The sequence below is a fragment of the Glandiceps talaboti genome, chromosome 5 (assembly GCF_964340395.1).
Source record: "Glandiceps talaboti chromosome 5, keGlaTala1.1, whole genome shotgun sequence".
Lineage (NCBI taxonomy): Eukaryota > Metazoa > Hemichordata > Enteropneusta > Spengelidae > Glandiceps > Glandiceps talaboti.
The window spans coordinates 26,006,888-26,028,225 of record NC_135553.1 but is presented as its reverse complement, the minus strand read 5'-3'; the positions used below and the strand labels follow the sequence as shown (position 1 = coordinate 26,028,225).

At 35.2% G+C, this 21,338-nt stretch overlaps 2 protein-coding genes across 2 annotated transcripts in view; one reads left to right on the top strand and one right to left on the bottom strand.

The window, feature by feature from the left end:
• Nucleotides 1-362: 362 nt before the first annotated feature.
• LOC144435543 (uncharacterized) lies at nt 363-995 on the top strand. Its single transcript, XM_078124130.1, has one exon. The coding sequence runs from the start codon at nt 363-365 to the stop codon at nt 993-995; it is 633 nt and encodes a 210-aa protein (XP_077980256.1).
• Nucleotides 996-9,632: 8,637 nt separating this feature from the next.
• The window catches only part of LOC144435755 (transient receptor potential cation channel subfamily M member-like 2), a 38,417-nt gene continuing 26,711 nt past the window's right edge, over nt 9,633-21,338 (bottom strand). Inside the window, exons 20-23 of the mRNA XM_078124369.1 lie at nt 20,799-20,977; nt 19,858-19,947; nt 11,136-11,268; nt 9,633-10,008 (exon numbers count right to left, since the gene is read on the bottom strand). Of these exons, the coding sequence (XP_077980495.1) occupies nt 9,756-10,008; nt 11,136-11,268; nt 19,858-19,947; nt 20,799-20,977 (655 nt within the window). The 3' untranslated portion in view covers nt 9,633-9,755. The remainder of the gene's footprint in view (nt 10,009-11,135; nt 11,269-19,857; nt 19,948-20,798; nt 20,978-21,338) is intronic.

Here is a 21,338-nt window from a genome sequence, read left to right as displayed (position 1 = left end):
GACGGGGACTAATTCCATCAGAGCCTGGCACCTTCTTCACTTTCAGCTTGGATAGAACGCGATGAGTGTCTTCATGTGATACCTCAAACGGTTGAGGTAGACTGTCGCTACTGATCACATGTTGTGTGCCCAGGGGTTGATCAAAACCTGCATAAAATTCATTGAGTTTGTCTGGCAAGGAAGGTTGTGATTATGTGGTCTAGTTGCTAGACATAATATTTGCATACATTTTGGGAAGATTTATTCACATGCCTACCCATCCATTGTGTTATACCAGTAATATAGCAACAGGTCTGACAACATTAAATGACATACACAAGACACTGTAGACTCTCACCTCTAAAGTGGATAGACTTGCAGGCATGGAGAAAGAACTACATGAAGTACAGAAATCAATTGCATATGTAAGTAATTCTTTTGACGACTTCACAAAACAAATACAGAGTCTTAAAGACGAAAACAATGATCTGCAACAACAGCTCGCCAAATCTACTAGGGAACTTAATGATCTACAACAATACACACGAAGAAATAACCTGGAGATAACTGGAATACCACAGGATGATGACGAAAACACTGATAATATCGTTGTAAAGGTTGCTGCAACTATTGGTGTCAACATTTCTCCAGCAGACATCGACATATCGCACCGTCTACCTCGGAAATCAAACTATCACGAACGAAATCATCCACAACCAGTACCCATTCTTGTCAAATTTGTTCGACGAGCCGTTCGAAACAACATTTATTCTGCAAGAAAACATCTCCGCGGCGTGACTTCTCGAAATATCGGTGCCAACAGTAATAATAGGATATACATTAACGAAAAATTAACGCCAGCAAATAAACAACTGTTCTACCAGGCAAACCAGCGACGTAAAGAAGCTAACTGGAAATACATCTGGACCAACAACTGTAAGATCTTCATAAGGAAGATTTCTAATGATCCAGCAATCTGCATATCAACCCCAACAGATCTGAACCGTATTGTTTAAACTTACATTCTGATATCAAACAGTAAGTAACATCTTCAAAATGGAATCAGCATCGGACATGAATCATATCAAAGCTAACTGCACCTCGCATACTGTTGACAGTTTTATTTCAGGCACAAAAAACTTTCAAAATCCATTTTCCTTTCTACATTTAAACATTAGATCTTTAGCGAAGCATTTTGATGACCTTGTGTCATTCTTGGAGGTTATAAACTATAATTTCAACTTCATAGGATTATCAGAAACTTGGTTGAATCGAAATTCAGTTGCCTCACTTTAAATTTGCATAATTACAATCTTATCACTTCAGACCGTGTAAATTCCAGGGCGGGGGGTGTAGCTCTTTACCTTCATAAATCATTGCCTTTCACACGCATGAAAAACATCACTATTATGCACTGTGAAACGATCTTTGTGGAGACAGTCATAAACAACAAAACGATTATTGTAGGTGTTAATTATAGGAAACCAAATACATCCCACCAAGAATTTTTAAATAGTCTAGATTTGTGTCTTGACCAGCTGTCTGCCACAGGTAAAGCTTGCATAATCCTTGGAGATGTGAATATTGATACATCCATGAATAACACACCTGTTCCTGAGTATAACAATCTCCTAAATTCTTACAACTTTCATCAGTTAATTAACTCCCCCACCCGTGTCACGGAAACTTCTCGAACAATCATTGATCACTGCCTTTCAAACATCATGGACTATTTTATAAACTGTGGAACAATTCAGTCAGATATATCAGACCATTATCCTATTTTCTGCCTTATTAATCAACTCAACTCTGTAATCTATCAGGAAGCCCCCGCATCATTGTTCAATTTTAATAAGTATAACCAGGACGCCTTCTTAAATGACTTGACAAATACGTCATGGCAACCTATGTATAATTGCACGGATGCTAATAGTGCATACTTAGCCTTTTATGACATTTTTTACAAAATTCATTCAAAACACCTTCCCTATAAAAATTATAATAACCTGTCTAAGCCTATTCGTAAACCATGGCTTTCAAACGGACTTATCAAGTCGATACGTACAAAACATAGACTATTCAAAGTAATGCGAGATAATTCTCACAATGCATATCACAAAACAAAATACAAGGTATACAGAAATATTTTAACTAGGCTTCTGAAGTCATCCAAAAAAGGTATTTCATGAACAGGTTTCAGTGGGCAAACGGTAACACACATAAAACATGGCAAGTGATCAATGAAGTTCTAAATAAAACTACTAACAAACTCTCTCCACGTAAAATAAACTCCCAGATTTCTGGTAAAGGTGCTGTAACCCGAAGTCTTGATATCGCTGATGAATTTAACGAGTTCTTTGTAAATATTGGCACAAATCTAGCAGCAGGCATTACTTCATCCACTAACTTCTCTCAGTATCTTCGTGGCAACTATCCTGAGTCAATTTTCTTTCACCCAGTGACCGAACAAGATGTCCTGAATGAAATTAACAGTCTTGACCCACGCAAAGCCGTTGGCCTTGATAAAATTCATCCAAATTAGTTATACATGCTGGAAATGTTATTTCAAGCCCCCTTGCACATGTTATCAACTGTTCACTGAGCCAAGGGATTTTTCCTAGTTCACTAAAAATAGCCAAAATAATACCAATCTATAAAAAAGGCAACGCTGAAGAAATCAATAACTACAGACCTATTTCAATTCTTCCAATTTTCAGTAAAATCTTTGAATCTATCATTAACAAGCAACTTGTTCACTATCTTGACATTAAACATATACTCATTAACACACAATTCGGCTTCCGTAAGAAATTTAGTACAAAGCTTGCCATGGCAGACTTAGTCTCAGAAATTAGTGATCATCTTGACAACGGGTTTTCTACTTTTGGGGTCTTTATTGACCTCAAAAAAGCGTTCGACACTATTAACCACGAAATATTAATCAGTAAGCTACATCATTATGGGATTAGAGGTCTCCCTTTAGCATGGTTTAAAAACTTTCTCAGTAACCGACAACAGTCCGTAACAATTAATAGTGTCTCATCACCCTATAGACAGTTACAGTGTGGCGTTCCACAAGGATCGATTCTTGGCCCCATTTTATTTATAATTTATATTAATGACATCGCAAATGCAACTGACCAATTTCAATTCCGTCTATTCGCAGACGACACGAATTTATTTAAATTTATCAAGGATAATAATATAAACCTTACCCAAACCAATTGTGACTTTCAAAAGGTTTATGATTGGTGTCAAGCAAATAAACTTACGATCAATGCTGAAAAAACAAATTACATGATTATTAATACACCCCACAGGAAAATCTCAGTTGAGGGTTATATAGGAATAGACGGGAATGAAATACAGTGCGTCATGCCATCAACCTATCTAGGAGTTACTCTTGATCGCAATCTTACATGGAAATCACATATCCAAAATGTTGTTAATGCTATCACCCGAAAAGTTGGACTTATTGCACAGTTGCGACACTATGTACCGAAAGCCATTCTCTTGTTATTATATAACACACTCATTCTACCACACATTACTTACTGCCTAGAAATATGGGGTAATACCTATGCAACTTCCTTACAGCCAATACTTTTACTTCAAAAGAAAATTGCTCGCCTCATTACTTTTTCTGACTTTCATGCTCATAGCGACCCTCTTTTCAGACAACTTGGTATTTTAGACATTTATAAACTATGTAAACTGCACACATGCGTTTTCATCTTTGACTTGTTGAATAATCACTTTGCCCATGATATAACACATTACTTTAAAAAACCTCCTCACATGTATCCCACCCGTTTCGCGACTCAAAATAATTTCTCTGTCCCTAAAGTTAGCTTATTTCATAGTCAACACAATATCAAGTATGCAGCTGTAACACACTGGAATTCACTCCCAGACTACATAAAAAACATAACCTACAGACATTCATTCAAACATGCCTTAAAAGCTTACTTACTTCAATAAGTAAGTAAGTACTTAGTAATAGGTACTTCAATGTATGTATGTATGTATGTATGTATGTATGTATGTATGTATGTATGTATGTATGTATGTATGTATGTATGTATGTCTATCTTGCTGTTTTGTTGTTGTTGTTGTTGTTGTTGTTGTTGTAAATCCTATTTATTCGTTCATGCAAAGCATTATTTTGACAATTATTCTTATCACATTTTGTTTATTTTTCCGCTACCCGAGTTTTACCCAGTATTTTCGACTTAACTCATTCTGTAAGGGTTGTGGGCTTGACTAGTTCTGTAGAACTATTCCTACAACCCCCACCAGGTCCATGTAATAAATGATGTACATATGTATTTGATTGAATATTCTTTGACTTAATTTAATTTATATATTTTGTTAATTTATTTGTTATGTATGTTTTTTTTCCTGGTGAAATCAATAAATCAAAATCAAATCAAATCAAATATACATCATTGTTTAACTGTTGCTATGAGTTTGGTATTAATACTAGGCATATTTGCATACATTTTTTGAAGATTTATTCACATGCCTACCCATCCATGGTGTTATATCTGCAATATACACCATGATTTAACTGTTGCTATGAGTGTGGTCTTGTTGCTAGGTATACATTTTTGGAATGTTTATTCATTTGCTTTCCCTTCACTGGTGTTATATTGGCATATGTCATCCTTTACCTGTTGCTATGGGCGTGGTCTTGTTGCTAAGGACATTTGAATATGCTAAGATGATGTTCACACAATTGCCTACCCATCCCTATTGTTATATTGCTATAAACCCTATCATTTGACTGTTGCTAAGGGCACGGTCATGGTTGCTAGGGCCGATTACGTAAGTCTGACACAATAACAATTTTTAGACAAACACTTTTTGAATCATTAACAAATTTCATCCCCAGTAAAGTTCGATACCAAAATCACTTGTATCATCTACAAGACAGACAGACGGACAGACAGGTAGTTTACCTTGAACCAATCTATGGTTCAGTTTGTCTTAAACTTAGTACACTCCATCTACTTAAATATTCCTTAGAAACATTTCACCAAAAACATCACGTTTTTTTTAGCCCTAATTTGCATATTGATGGGATCACCATGTAATTAATATCACTTGATCTGTACATCCCTAGAGACATCCCTGCAACATTTCAGCCAAATCCGCCAAGTACTTTTGGAATTAAAGATTTTTACCAAAATGTCATATTTGTATTCTCCATTTGCATATCTCTAATAGGATAACCATTGTCATGAACAATCTTTTGTGTACACACACCTATCAACATCATCATCAAATTTCAGGCGAATCTGCCCAGTAGTTTTTGAGTTGAAGTATTTTTTAACCAAAATCACATTTTCTTTACTCAAAACACAGACCTAAGGTGCAATCATTTTCCTTTGGACAATTTCCCAACTAGACACCACAAGTAATGCCCCCACCCAATACCAAGTCAATTGGTCTGGCGATTTTTGAGTTTATGTGGTCCACACACACACACACACACACACACAGATGGACAGACACTGCACCATGCCTATAGCACTACTGAACCTTCTAAGAAGAGAAAGATTATATATAAGTACTGTGTAATTTATTTTGTACCCGGTATATATTCGCTTTGTTGTAATAAAATGTAAACCATATCTTTCCTAGACAATTGTACTGCTTATTTGATGTACTGTAAAATTTTGAATCAGGGTGACTTATAAGCCCCAAAAGGGTTTTGTGAAAAATGCTTCTTTTTGTGTATTCCTACTGCAAAATGTCACAAGTCACGATAATAAACTAGTACTACTATAAGTTCAGTTGTGCTAAAAAAAACATCCATTTTAAACGTACTGTTTCAAGTATATGAAACAAAGGCTCTTAGCAAATAATTCCCTTTTTAGGTAAGTGAAATAAAGAAGAATGTACAATATTGGTACAGGAGTACTTGCTATTGCCCTCTCAGCTCTTCTTTTAGCTTTCCATCATCACATACATCAGTGGCCATTTTATGACGAATGAACGGATGTTGTTGTTATTGTTGTATGTAAAGATTGATTGATTGATTGATCTAGGTATAATAATAGACAAGTGCCATAACATACAACATGACAGAACAGAGCTAAACATGACACTGTGAAATAATTGATATTGTAGAATTTTATTACAATAGAGATCAACATACAATGTACTTTTACTTCACTTTATGTGTGAATCTTCTCTTCGTTGATTGCAATATGTAAATTACGTCATGTGTGATATTTGTAAAGACAGCTGTGTGAAGAACTACCCAGTGACATTTCATTAATAGTTCTCTATCTTTCTTAAGTTGTAAAACTGACAAAATCACTTGCAACTAGTGCATTAAATTGGTGGCACAACTGGGATCATTTATATCCAGAATGATATTGTAGGAGTTGTAATAACATATGACGTGGGGAAACATCTTAGAGTCCTTAAAGGATATAAACACTTCTTTGTATAATTACTGTGTACAAAGTTCTAAGACTAAATGAAATCTTGAAGTCAATGTAACCACTTGAAACTGTACAACACTACAAATATACAAATATGAAACTATTAAACATATTTCCTGGAAGTCAGATCATAGAATTATCAAAACTGTTACAAAGATTATAAAGATTGTACAAAAATATAAATGTTGCATAGACATATCTCAGTCTTTATGTCTTCACCTTTCACTATTATGGCATTGTTGTAGTTTTATCATTTACAAAATGACTAACATATGGTTTCTCTTCTATGACACAAGATCTGTTGAATGGTTGTGTTTACACAGCTTAACTATGATTGTTTAAATACACAACCATACCAGAATACAATACCATACTGCTATACATGTACAGTATTCACATATACCCAGTATCGATTTCAATGCAATTTAATGGGCAATAATTTTCCATATCACATCCTGAAACATTTTGCCCAAATATAGCAAATGGCATGCTAATCGATATCCGTTCTCTCATATGATTTGGTTATGTTAATTTCTTCACTATTGTTATGTTTTCACGAATGAAATAATATTTCACTGCCAAGTTATATGATTAAGCCTCAAAAAACAATTGTGTGGTTCCAATCACACTCAATTTTAGAATAGGTAGGGTAGGGAGATTTTTTTATATGCAAGTGTCGAGTTCAGGTAGTTATGTTTTGTGTTGTTTTCCATATGGTCTTTATGTTATTGATTTCTTCCCATCAGATGTACAGCCATTACAGATTGGAAGAACAGTTTTATATTGTCTTTTTAAGTTGATGTCAATTTCCACATCCACTATTTTTGCGATTTTATTTATTTTTGCTTGACTGCGCAAAAAAAGTTTGGGGTCGGCAGTGAAAAACTATCTGGGGTGGGGTAACCAGAACCAAACAATTTGTTTAGGTCTTATGATGTTTCTATGCCACGATAAGGCTATACGATAAAATCTTTATGGATATGGGTTTTGTGGACCTTGGTAGTATGGTTTAAAATTGGGTCCTTCTATAGCCAGGGCCCTTCCGTCATATAACCTCGGTCCACAAAACACATATCCTGGCTGTAAAGATTATTACTATATACTTTGTAAATCTATCTATTGTCTATTATCATGAATGTCTACATACTATATATACTGTTACAATAGATTACTCGAGACTCTGTCTTATGCTGTTGATCTGTTTCTATGATAACTGTCGCCTCCACTCAATTTGTCACATATAGTAATGATTCAAACTGATTTGGTGACATCTGACGACAAAGATTTATACAATTTGTACAAAAAGTATTAAATGTTACAATATACACAAAAATGATAAATATACGTTGCCTGATATCAAAGTGACTACATAGTATTTATTATTTTCTTTGCTAAGAGAAATTTACAGGCTATGACCATATCTTGAAATATTTGACAAGCCATATTAAATGTTGATGTATTTACATATACACAATTGTGATTAATAATCAGTATAAAATACAAGTATGATGATATACCAGTGTCTGAATTCAAAGTCTGTAAAAATCTACTGAAAATACATAAAAAATACACTATTTGACACATGAAATGAAATAAATACATTCCCTTGTAAAAAAACATTTGCATACAATTAAGTTTTATAAATTCACAAGAAATTTACCAGAAAATAAACATATCCACATCAAAATACCTAAACTAATATGTGAAGAAATGCGAGTAAAACAAGGCAAATATTAAAATGACATTTAATAAAATATGGTACTGTCTCATTTAGTCTAGTTTGAATTAATTGTCAAGGACTGACAGTAGTACTGGTATGATAAAACTTGTGTGGAAGTCAGTCAAAGAAACTGAAACCAAACAATATAAACACAACTTTATGTTAAAAACACTTATAAAGTCATATGCATAACATAACAATAAGATTTAATTAATCTTTGTATTCACTTTAACTGTTAAATACATAACACTTACAATATATACGAGTTGGAATTAACCTTGTACAGAATTATTTTATGAAGTGTAGTATAGGCAAGCAATTAAAGTATGACTCAAAACTAAAATGAGTTCCTAAATTAAATGGCAAATGAGTTGTGATGTGGTGATTGAATGGCATATCAAGTGTTGACTTGGTATGGTGATTGAATGGCATATTGACTTGGTATGGTGATTGAATGGCATATTGACTTGGTAGAGTGAATGGCATATTGACTTGGTATGGTGATTGAATGGCATATTGACTTGGTATGGTGATTGAATGGCATATCAAGTGTTGACTTGGTATGGTGATTGAATGGCATATTGACTTGGTATGGTGATTGAATGGCATATCAAGTGTTGACTTGGTATGGCGGTTGAATAGCATATTGACTTGGTATGGTGATTGAATGGCATTTCAAGTTTTAACTCGGTATGGTGATTGAATGGCTCATCAAGTGTTGACTTGGTTAGGTGTGTGAATGGCATACCAAATGTTGACTTGGTATGGTGATTGAATGGCTTATCAACTGTTGACTTGGTATAGTGATTGAATGGCATATCAAGTGCTGACTTGGTTAGATGTTTGAATGGCATATCAAATGTTGACTTGGTATGGTGATTGAATGGCATATTAAGTGATTGAATGGATTTCCAAGTGTTGACTTGTTTAGGTGATTGGCATATTGAGTTGTAAATTGGTAACTTGATTGAATGGCATTTTGAGTAGTACATTGATAAGGTGATTGAATGGCATTTTGAATGTCAACATGTAGTGATATATACTAGATATACCAATGTAAGTACTGTATTAATCATTTGGACATTAATTGTGATATATTTGACGTTAGGATCTGTGTATTTGTACAAGCAAGGAAAACATGATATCACAGACACTGCCCTATAGACTGTTGACAGTCGCTCGCGCCTTTTTTCCCCTACGTTTTATCTAAACTCCGATCCGGCGCAACATTAGTCTAATCGCAAACTGATATCGAGGGCCGAAGGCTTGAGTGATCGAGGGCCGAAGGCCCGAGCCTGGCCCTCGACCACTCGGGCCTTCGGCCCTCGATATCAGTTTGCGATTATACTAGTGTTGCGCCGGATCGGAGTTTAGATAAAACGTAGGAAAGAAAGGCGCGAGCGACTGTCGACAGTCTAACTGACCTATAGTAAGTGTAATTAGACCAATGTACTGAAACAATTATGGTTTTAGTTTGTGTCTGTCTTAGTTTGGTGATAGCTTGATTTCCACTGGCTTCAGATTTTCAAGAGTCATGAACAAAATCTGTGTAATCGTAAATGTGATATGACACTGTACTAAAGGCCTCTGTAAGTGTTACTTTAAAGAGAGAGAGATTTCTCCATCATTTCAAGGATTCTATCCATTTTGTTTTCCATCCGTGTAACTTTTGTAGTGAGTTGTTGTACTTGAGTGTCCATATCTCCTCTAGTACCATTACCACTAGTGGCTGTACGAGTGTGACTAGTTTGTCTTTGATATGCAGTGCCTGGTCGTCCCTGTGTTGGTTCCTGTTTACCAGAAATACCAATGAATTCTCTCATTTCCTCCATATCATTGGATATCTTGTCAATTCTGTAATATGAAGGTGAATGGATAAAACAAAACATGGTTATGATTTTTGTTATATCGTTCCAAACTCTGGGCATAAATCACTCAGCCTTCAGCTGTTTTTGTATACATTTCAATGTCAGTCATGACAGCAAGAGGGCACTGTATACTATCAGCAATTTCATCCCCTTGTCCCTATTAGGTATACAAATTACAATGTCTTCCAGCTGTCATACGACAAGTGTACATCATTGAACCTTACACAATAACAGCTAAAGAAGGCTGAGTGATTTAGCTGAAACGTACTACACAAATAGTGTTCTGTTGAGGACAGTGTTAGTAAAGCACCCTCAGAAGTAGTAATTAGTTGAGGTAACTTTAATGTGAACTTTGACCCATACTCTTCTACCAGTAAAGTTAGTCAGTTAACATTTGGTACTGTCATTTAAATCTCATCAACTTTCATCAAATTCTTTATGCTCTGAGTTTGGAACTACTACTAGATATGACTCCAGAACAAGGAAGCAACGTTTTGAGTTGTATGGTTTCAATGGTACCAGAGTTTCCTGTAAATCTGGCCCAGGCAACTATTTGGAAAACAGGGAAATTCAAGCAACTTTTTGGATGGGTGCATTTACAATAAATTCTGGTATAACAATGTGTGTAAAGATTTGTTGCACCAAGAACAAACATACATTTGAATTGCCTACTGGAAGATAAATCTCAGCATGGAGACATCATAAAATAGGATTCATTAGAAAGGCAATTTTCTATAGTGTAATATACATGTAGGTACTTCTAATTATAAATTGTTCTTCATTAACAAATATTTCTTTAGATCCTGAAAAATGACTCTCAAAATTCAGCCTTTTACTATAATTTCATTAATACATCTTTATATCCATCCATGTTTTAAATTGAATACCCATCCGTCCGTCCATCTGTCTGTTTGCCTACCCACCAGTCTGTCAATCCATTGATCCCCCCTTCAATCCCCTAATCCACCCAACCAACCTATTAGCAAGCCTGCCATTCATTCATTCATCCATCACCCAGCCATAGCAACTTGTAAAGTGTAGGAATCAAAAACATATTCTACAGTTCATGGTGCATGCAGGGTCCATAATTTATAAACTTTGTTGAATTCCTACCTTTCTCCAGAGGAGGACACAGTTGATTCCCAGGATTTAGCATACTCCTGGTTCATCTTAATAAAATAGTTCTCCATGTGTTTCTTTTCAAATCCATTCAAGTAGTCTTCTAATCTATCATCTACCTGTACCTCTACAAAAAAATAATACAATAATAATGTCAAGGTTTGATAAAACACTGCAAGTAGTTAGTTGTTTTAAATAGTTCTGAAATATAATAAAAACATATATTTTGAGCAATGGCACATCCTAGATGCTGATAAAGCTGTGGATTTTTATAAAGTTTTTATAAAGTGCTTTCCTGTACTGTATTAAAAAGCACTTTACAATTATTACCCCTAGCACAGACATATATTGGCACAATGGCCTTATATTACAATTATTACCCCTGGCTATAGCACAGACATATATTGGTACAATGGCCTTATTTTACAATTATTACCCCTAGCTATAACACAGACATATATTGGTACAATGGCCTTATATTACAATTATTACCCCTAGCTATAACACAGACATATATTGGCACAATGGCCTTATATTACAATTATTACCCCTAGCTATAGCACAGACATATATTGGCACAATGGCCTTATATTACAATTATTACCCCTAGCTATAGCACAGACATATATTGGTACAATGGCCTTATATTACAATTATTACCCCTAGCTATAGCACAGACATATATTGGCACAATGGCCTTATATTACAATTATTACCCCTAGCTATAGCACAGACATATATTGGCACAATGGCCTTATATTACAATTATTACCCCTAGCTATAACACAGACAGATATTGGCACAATGGCCTTATATTACAATTATTACCCCTGGCTATAACACAGACATATATTGGCACAATGGCCCTTATATTACAATTATTACCCCTAGCTATAACACAGACATATATTGGCACAATGGCCCTTATATTACAATTATTACCCCTAGCTATAACACAGACATATATTGGTACAATGGCCTTATATTACAATTATTACCCCTAGCTATAACACAGACATATATTGGCACAATGGCCTTATATTACAATTATTACCCTTGGCTATAGCACAGACATATATTGGTACAATGGCCTTATATTACAATTATTACCCCTAGCTATAACACAGACATATATTGGCACAATGGCCTTATATTACAATTATTACCCCTAGCTATAGCACAGACATATATTGGCACAATGGCCTTATATTACAATTATTACCCCTAGCTATAACACAGACATATATTGGTACAATGGCCCTTATATTACAATTATTACCCCTAGCTATAACACAGACATATATTGGCACAATGGCCTTATATTACAATTATTACCCCTGGCTATAGCACAGACATATATTGGCACAATGGCCTTATATTACAATTATTACCCCTAGCTATAACACAGACATATATTGGCACAATGGCCTTATATTACAATTATTACCCCTGGCTATAGCACAGACATATATTGGCACAATGGCCTTATATTACAATTATTACCCCTAGCTATAACACAGACATATATTGGCACAATGGCCTTATATTACAATTATTACCCCGAGCTATAACACAGACATATATTGGCACAATGGCCTTATATTACAATTATTACCCCTAGCTATAACACAGACATATATTGGCACAATGGCCTTATATTACAATTATTACCCCTAGCTATAGCACAGACATATATTGGCACAATGGCCTTATATTACAATTATTACCCCTAGCTATAACACAGACATATATTGGCACAATGGCCATTATATTACAATTATTACCCCTAGCTATAGCACAGACAGATATTGGTACAATGGCCCTTATATTACAATTATTACCCCTAGCTATAACACAGACAGATATTGGCACAATGGCCCTTATATTACAATTATTACCCCTAGCTATAGCACAGACATATATTGGCACAATGGCCCTTACATTACAATTATTACCCCTAGCTATAACACAGACAGATATTGGCACAATGGCCTTATATTACAATTATTACCCCTAGCTATAGCACAGACATATATTGGCACAATGGCCCTTATATTACAATTATTACCCCTAGCTATAACACAGACAGATATTGGCACAATGGCCCTTATATTACAATTATTACCCCTAGCTATAGCACAGACATATATTGGCACAATGGCCTTATATTACAATTATTACCCCTAGCTATAACACAGACAGATATTGGCACAATGGCCCTTATATTACAATTATTACCCCTAGCTATAACACAGACATATATTGGCACAATGGCATTATATTACAATTATTACCCCTAGCTATAGCACAGACATATATTGGCACAATGGCCTTATATTACAATTATTACCCCTAGCATAGCACAGACATATATTGGCACAATGGCCCTTATATTACAATTATTACCCCTAGCATAGCACAGACATATATTGGCACAATGGCCTTATATTACAATTATTACCCCTAGCTATAGCACAGACATATATTGGCACAATGGCCTTATATTACAATTATTACCCCTGGCTATAACACAGACATATATTGGCACAATGGCCTTATATTACAATTATTACCCCTAGCTATAGCACAGACATATATTGGCACAATGGCCTTATATTACAATTATTACCCCTGGCTATAACACAGACATATATTGGCACAATGGCCTTATATTACAATTATTACCCCTAGCTATAGCACAGACATATATTGGCACAATGGCCTTATATTACAATTATTACCCCTAGCTATAGCACAGACATATATTGGCAAAATGGCCTTATATTACAATTATTACCCCTAGCTATAGCACAGACATATATTGGCACAATGGCCTTATATTACAATTATTACCCCTAGCTATAGCACAGACATATATTGGCACAATGGCCTTATATTACAATTATTACCCCTAGCTATAACACAGACATATATTGGCACAATGGCCTTATATTACAATTATTACCCCTAGCTATAACACAGACATATATTGGCACAATGGCCTTATATTACAATTATTACCCCTAGCTATAGCACAGACATATATTGGCACAATGGCCTTACATTACAATTATTACCCCTAGCACAGACATATATTGGCACAATGGCCTTATATTACAATTATTACCCTTGGCTATAGCACAGACATATATTGGCACAATGGCCTTATATTACAATTATTACCCCTAGCTATAGCACAGACATATATTGGCACAATGGCCTTATATTACAATTATTACCCCTAGCATAGCACAGACATATATTGGCACAATGGCCTTATATTACAATTATTACCCCTAGCTATAGCACAGACATATATTGGCACAATGGCCTTATATTACAATTATTACCCCTAGCTATAACACAGACATATATTGGCACAATGGCCTTATATTACAATTATTACCCCTAGCACAGACATATATTGGCACAATGGCCTTATATTACAATTATTACCCCTAGCTATAGCACAGACATATATTGGTACAATGGCCTTATATTACAATTATTACCCCTAGCATAGCACATACATATATTGGCACAATGGCCTTATATTACAATTATTACCCCTAGCATAGCACATACATATATTGGCACAATGGCCTTATATTACAATTATTACCCCTGGCTATAACACCGACATATATTGGCACAATGGCCTTATATTACAATTATTACCCCTAGCATAGCACATACATATATTGGCACAATGGCCTTATATTACAATTATTACCCCTAGCTATAACACAGACAGATATTGGCACAATGGCCTTACATTACAATTATTACCCCTAGCTATAACACAGACATATATTGGTACAATGGCCCTTATATTACAATTATTACCCCTAGCTATAACACAGACATATATTGGCACAATGGCCCTTATATTACAATTATTACCCCTAGCTATAACACAGACATATATTGGCACAATGGCCTTATATTACAATTATTACCCCTAGCTATAGCACAGACATATATTGGCACAATGGCCTTATATTACAATTATTACCCCTAGCTATAACACAGACATATTTTGGCACAATGGCCTTATATTACAATTATTACCCCTAGCTATAGCACAGACATATATTGGCACAATGGCCTTATATTACAATTATTACCCCTAGCTATAACACAGACATATTTTGGCACAATGGCCTTATATTACAATTATTACCCCTAGCTATAACACAGACATATATTGGCACAATGGCCTTATATTACAATTATTACCCCTAGCTATAACACAGACATATATTGGCACAATGGCCTTATATTACAATTATTACCCCTAGCTATAACACAGACATATTTTGGCACAATGGCCTTATATTACAATTATTACCCCTAGCTATAACACAGACATATATTGGCACAATGGCCTTATATTACAATTATTACCCCTAGCATAACACAGACATATATTGGCACAATGGCCTTATATTACAATTATTACCCCTAGCTATAGAACAGACATATATTGGCATAATGGCCTTACATTACAATTATTACCCCTGGCTATAACACAGACATATATTGGCACAATGGCCTTATATTACAATTATTACCCCTAGCTATAGAACAGACATATATTGGCATAATGGCCTTATATTACAATTATTACCCCTAGCATAGCACAGACATATATTGGCACAATGGCCCTTATATTACAATTATTACCCCTAGCTATAGCACAGACATATATTGGCACAATGGCCTTATATTACAATTATTACCCCTAGCTATAGCACAGACATATATTGGCACAATGCCCTTATATTACAATTATTACCCCTAGCTATAGCACAGACATATATTGGCACAATGGCCTTATATTACAATTATTACCCCTAGCTATAACACAGACATATATTGGCACAATGGCCTTATATTACAATTATTACCCCTAGCTATAGCACAGACATATATTGGCATAATGGCCTTATATTACAATTATTACCCCTAGCTATAACACAGACATATATTGGCACAATGGCCTTATATAACAATTATTACCCCTAGCTATAGAACAGACATATATTGGCATAATGGCCTTATATTACAATTATTACCCCTAGCTATAACACAGACATATATTGGCACAATGCCCTTATATTACAATTATTACCCCTAGCTATAACACAGACATATATTGGCACAATGGCCTTATATAACAATTATTACCCCTAGCTATAGCACAGACATATATTGGCACAATGGCCTTATATTACAATTATTACCCCTAGCTATAGAACAGACATATATTGGCACAATGGCCTTATATTACAATTATTACCCCTAGCTATAACACAGACATATATTGGCACAATGGCCTTATATTACAATTATTACCCCTAGCTATAACACAGACATATATTGGCACAATGGCCTTATATTACAATTATTACCCCTGGCTATAGCACAGACATATATTGGCATAATGGCCTTATATTACAATTATTACCCCTAGCTATAGCACAGACATATATTGGCATAATGGCCTTACATTACAATTATTACCCCTAGCTATAACACAGACATATATTGGCACAATGGCCTTATATTACAATTATTACCCTTGGCTATAGCACAGACATATATTGGTACAATGGCCTTATATTACAATTATTACCCCTAGCTATAACACAGACATATATTGGTACAATGGCCTTATATTACAATTATTACCCCTAGCTATAGCACAGACATATATTGGCACAATGGCCTTATATTACAATTATTACCCCTAGCTATAACACAGACATATATTGGCACAATGGCCTTATATTACAATTATTACCCCTAGCTATAACACAGACATATATTGGTACAATGGCCTTATATTACAATTATTACCCCTGGCTATAGCACAGACATATATTGGCACAATGGCCTTATATTACAATTATTACCCCTAGCTATAGCACAGACATATATTGGCACAATGGCCTTATATTACAATTATTACCCCTAGCTATAACACAGACATATATTGGCACAATGGCCTTATATTACAATTATTACCCCTAGCTATAGCACAGACATATATTGGCACAATGGCCTTATATTACAATTATTACCCCTAGCTATAACACAGACATATATTGGCACAATGGCCTTATATTACAATTATTACCCCTAGCTATAGCACAGACATATATTGGCACAATGGCCTTATATTACAATTATTACCCCTAGCTATAACACAGACATATATTGGCACAATGGCCTTATATTACAATTATTACCCCTAGCTATAGCACAGACATATATTGGCACAATGGCCTTATATTACAATTATTACCCCTAGCTATAACACAGACATATATTGGCACAATGGCCTTATATTACAATTATTACCCCTAGCTATAGCACAGACATATATTGGCACAATGGCCTTATATTACAATTATTACCCTTGGCTATAGCACAGACATATATTGGTACAATGGCCTTATATTACAATTATTACCCCTAGCTATAACACAGACATATATTGGCACAATGGCCTTATATTACAATTATTACCCTTGGCTATAGCACAGACATATATTGGTACAATGGCCTTATATTACAATTATTACCCCTAGCTATAACACAGACATATATTGGCACAATGGCCTTATATTACAATTATTACCCCTAGCATAACACAGACATATATTGGCACAATGGCCTTATATTACAATTATTACCCCTGGCTATAGCACAGACATATATTGGCACAATGGCCTTACATTACAATTATTACCCCTGGCTATAACACAGACATATATTGGTACAATGGCCTTATATTACAATTATTACCCCTAGCATAGCACATACATATATTGGCACAATGGCCTTATATTACAATTATTACCCCTAGCTATAACACAGACAGATATTGGCACAATGGCCTTATATTACAATTATTACCCCTAGCTATAACACAGACATATATTGGTACAATGGCCTTATATTACAATTATTACCCCTAGCTATAACACAGACATATATTGGCACAATGCCCTTATATTACAATTATTACCCCTAGCTATAACACAGACATATATTGGTACAATGGCCTTATATTACAATTATTACCCTTGGCTATAGCACAGACATATATTGGTACAATGGCCTTATATTACAATTATTACCCCTAGCTATAACACAGACATATATTGGCACAATGGCCTTATATTACAATTATTACCCCTAGCTATAGAACAGACATATATTGGCACAATGGCCTTATATTACAATTATTACCCCTAGCTATAGCATAGACATATATTGGCAAAATGGCCTTATATTACAATTATTACCCCTAGCTATAACACAGACATATATTGGCATAATGGCCTTATATTACAATTATTACCCCTAGCTATAACACAGACATATATTGGCACAATGGCCTTATATTACAATTATTACCCCTAGCATAACACAGACATATATTGGCACAATGGCCTTATATTACAATTATTACCCCTAGCTATAGCACAGACATATATTGGCACAATGGCCTTATATTACAATTATTACCCCTAGCATAACACAGACATATATTGGCACAATGGCCTTATATTACAATTATTACCCCTAGCTATAACACAGACATATATTGGTACAATGGCCTTATATTACAATTATTACCCCTAGCTATAACACAGACATATATTGGCACAATGGCCTTATATTACAATCATTACCCCTAGCTATAACACAGACATATATTGGCACAATGGCCTTATATTACAATTATTACCCTTGGCTATAGCACATACATATATTGGCACAATGGCCTTATATTACAATTATTACCCCTGGCTATAGCACAGACATATATTGGCACAATGGCCTTATATTACAATTATTACTCCTGGCTATAACACAGACATATATTGGCACAATGGCCTTATATTACAATTATTACCCCTAGCATAGCACATATATATATTGGCACAATGGCCTTATATTACAATTATTACCCCTAGCTATAACACAGACATATATTGGCACAATGGCCTTATATTACAATTATTACCCCTAGCATAGCACATATATATATTGGCACAATGGCCTTATATTACAATTATTACCCCTGGCTATAGCACAGACATATATTGGCACAATGGCCTTATATTACAATTATTACTCCTGGCTATAACACAGACATATATTGGCACAATGGCCTTATATTACAATTATTACCCCTAGCTATAACACAGACATATATTGGCACAATGGCCTTATATAACAATTATTACCCCTAGCTATAACACAGACATATATTGGCACAATGGCCTTATATTACAATTATTACCCCTAGCTATAACACAGACATATATTGGCACAATGGCCTTACATTCTGCCTCAACTCTTGGGAAGTATACAATCCATTGCAGCCTTTGTAATGCATAGGATTAAACCCTAGCAACCTCTATCCTACCAGGTCTCCATTTATATAGCTGGGTTGACTGGGGTACAATCATGGTTCAAATCTCACTCAAGGACTTACACCAGGAAAAGTTACAAAGCTAAGAGGCTCAAATTGACAACATACAGAGTCTGAGAGCCTGTCACTAATTATTTATTGACAAACAATCACAAGCCTAAATGCATGATAAAGATGTCAGTCTATCAGTTTTACATGTTTCTTGCAAATACTAAAATTATATAATTTTTAATGTTTTAGTACAATATGGTGTGTATAACTTACTCAAACAATGTGATATCATTGTGTTATGAGCATTCATAATATCTTCCTTCTTCTTTTCTCTGTCTGTTGCAGGTAACGATTGTTCAGCCTCTGTGAAATACACCAGAAGACAGTTTGAAATCAGATAAAGAATGCCTTCATGGAAACCAGCAAATACATTATCTCTGAAACACCACTGTTGATAATTGATGAAGTCACAATAACTAGTTTTTCTCTGATCTTCACTAGTATTACATCTCATTCAACATTACTCAATTTCATCTGTAGAGTATTTCAATATTTCCTAGGGCACCATTCCTTCAGAGAATCACTGACCTGGGTATATCAAAAGTTCAATGAACCATGTACAATAGCAATTAATGATGACTTATATACAAGGTAAAAACTCAATGCTCCGAGTTTGGACCTCTACATTCTCTGAGTTAGGACCTCTACATTCTCTGAGTTAGGACCTCTACATGCTCTGAGTTAGGACCTCTACATTCTCTGAGTTAGGACCTCTACATTCTCTGAGTTAGGACCTCTACATGCTCTGAGTTAGGACGTCTACACACTCTGAGTTTGGACCTCTATACACCCTGAATTAGGACCTCTATACACTCTGAATTAGGACCTCTACATGATCTGAGTTTGGACCTCTACATTCTCTTAGTTTGGACCTCTACATGATCTGAGTTTGGACCTGTACATGATCTGAGTTTGGACCTCTACATTCTCTTAGTTTGGACCTCTACATGATCTGAGTTAGGACCTCTACATGATCTGAGTTTGGACCTCTATATGATCTGAGTTAGGACCTCTACACTATCTGAGTTTGGACCTCTACATGCCCTTAGTCTGATTGCCTAATGCTAGGAAAGGCTCCAGTCAATACTGATGTGAAAGGGAATGAGGGTGCCCTGACACAACACAACATACTTAACAGACAAGGTGCTACTTACTTGTCAGTTTTCTATTAAGGTCAATCTTGTACCAGCACATCTTACAGAATCTGTACAAATGGTTGATAATGATCAATGGTGGTGCTAGTGCTGGTCTGTCAAAATATTCACTGATTAATTCATACCGGTAATACCGCCAGATTGTCTCCGATTTCTCCTGGACTTTCTGAAATGTAAAACTGACAGAAAAAACATGGCAAACTGATTATCAAATATCAGTGCATAACATTAATAATTTTATTTTTTAAATAGTGCTTTCCAATATTGTGTTCAGAGTACTTTATAATTATTACCTCCTGGCATGGACCTACAGTGGCACAATGGCCATTCACAATTCCTCAACTGCCAGTGAAGCAGGCAATCCATTACAACCTCTGTAAGTACATAGGATTACAGGAAAACCTTCACATGGCAACCTTTATCCTATGAGGTTGCCAATTATACAGCTGAGTTAACTGGGGCACAACTTTGGTTTAAATCTTTCCCTAGGACTTTCAGAAATGGCAGTGGCAAGGCTTGAACCTGTAACCAGGAGATTCC

What these genes read in the sequence shown, in the direction of transcription:
- LOC144435543 (XM_078124130.1), top strand. Translation starts at nt 363, where the DNA reads ATGGAGAAAGAACTACATGAAGTACAGAAATCAATTGCATATGTAAGT.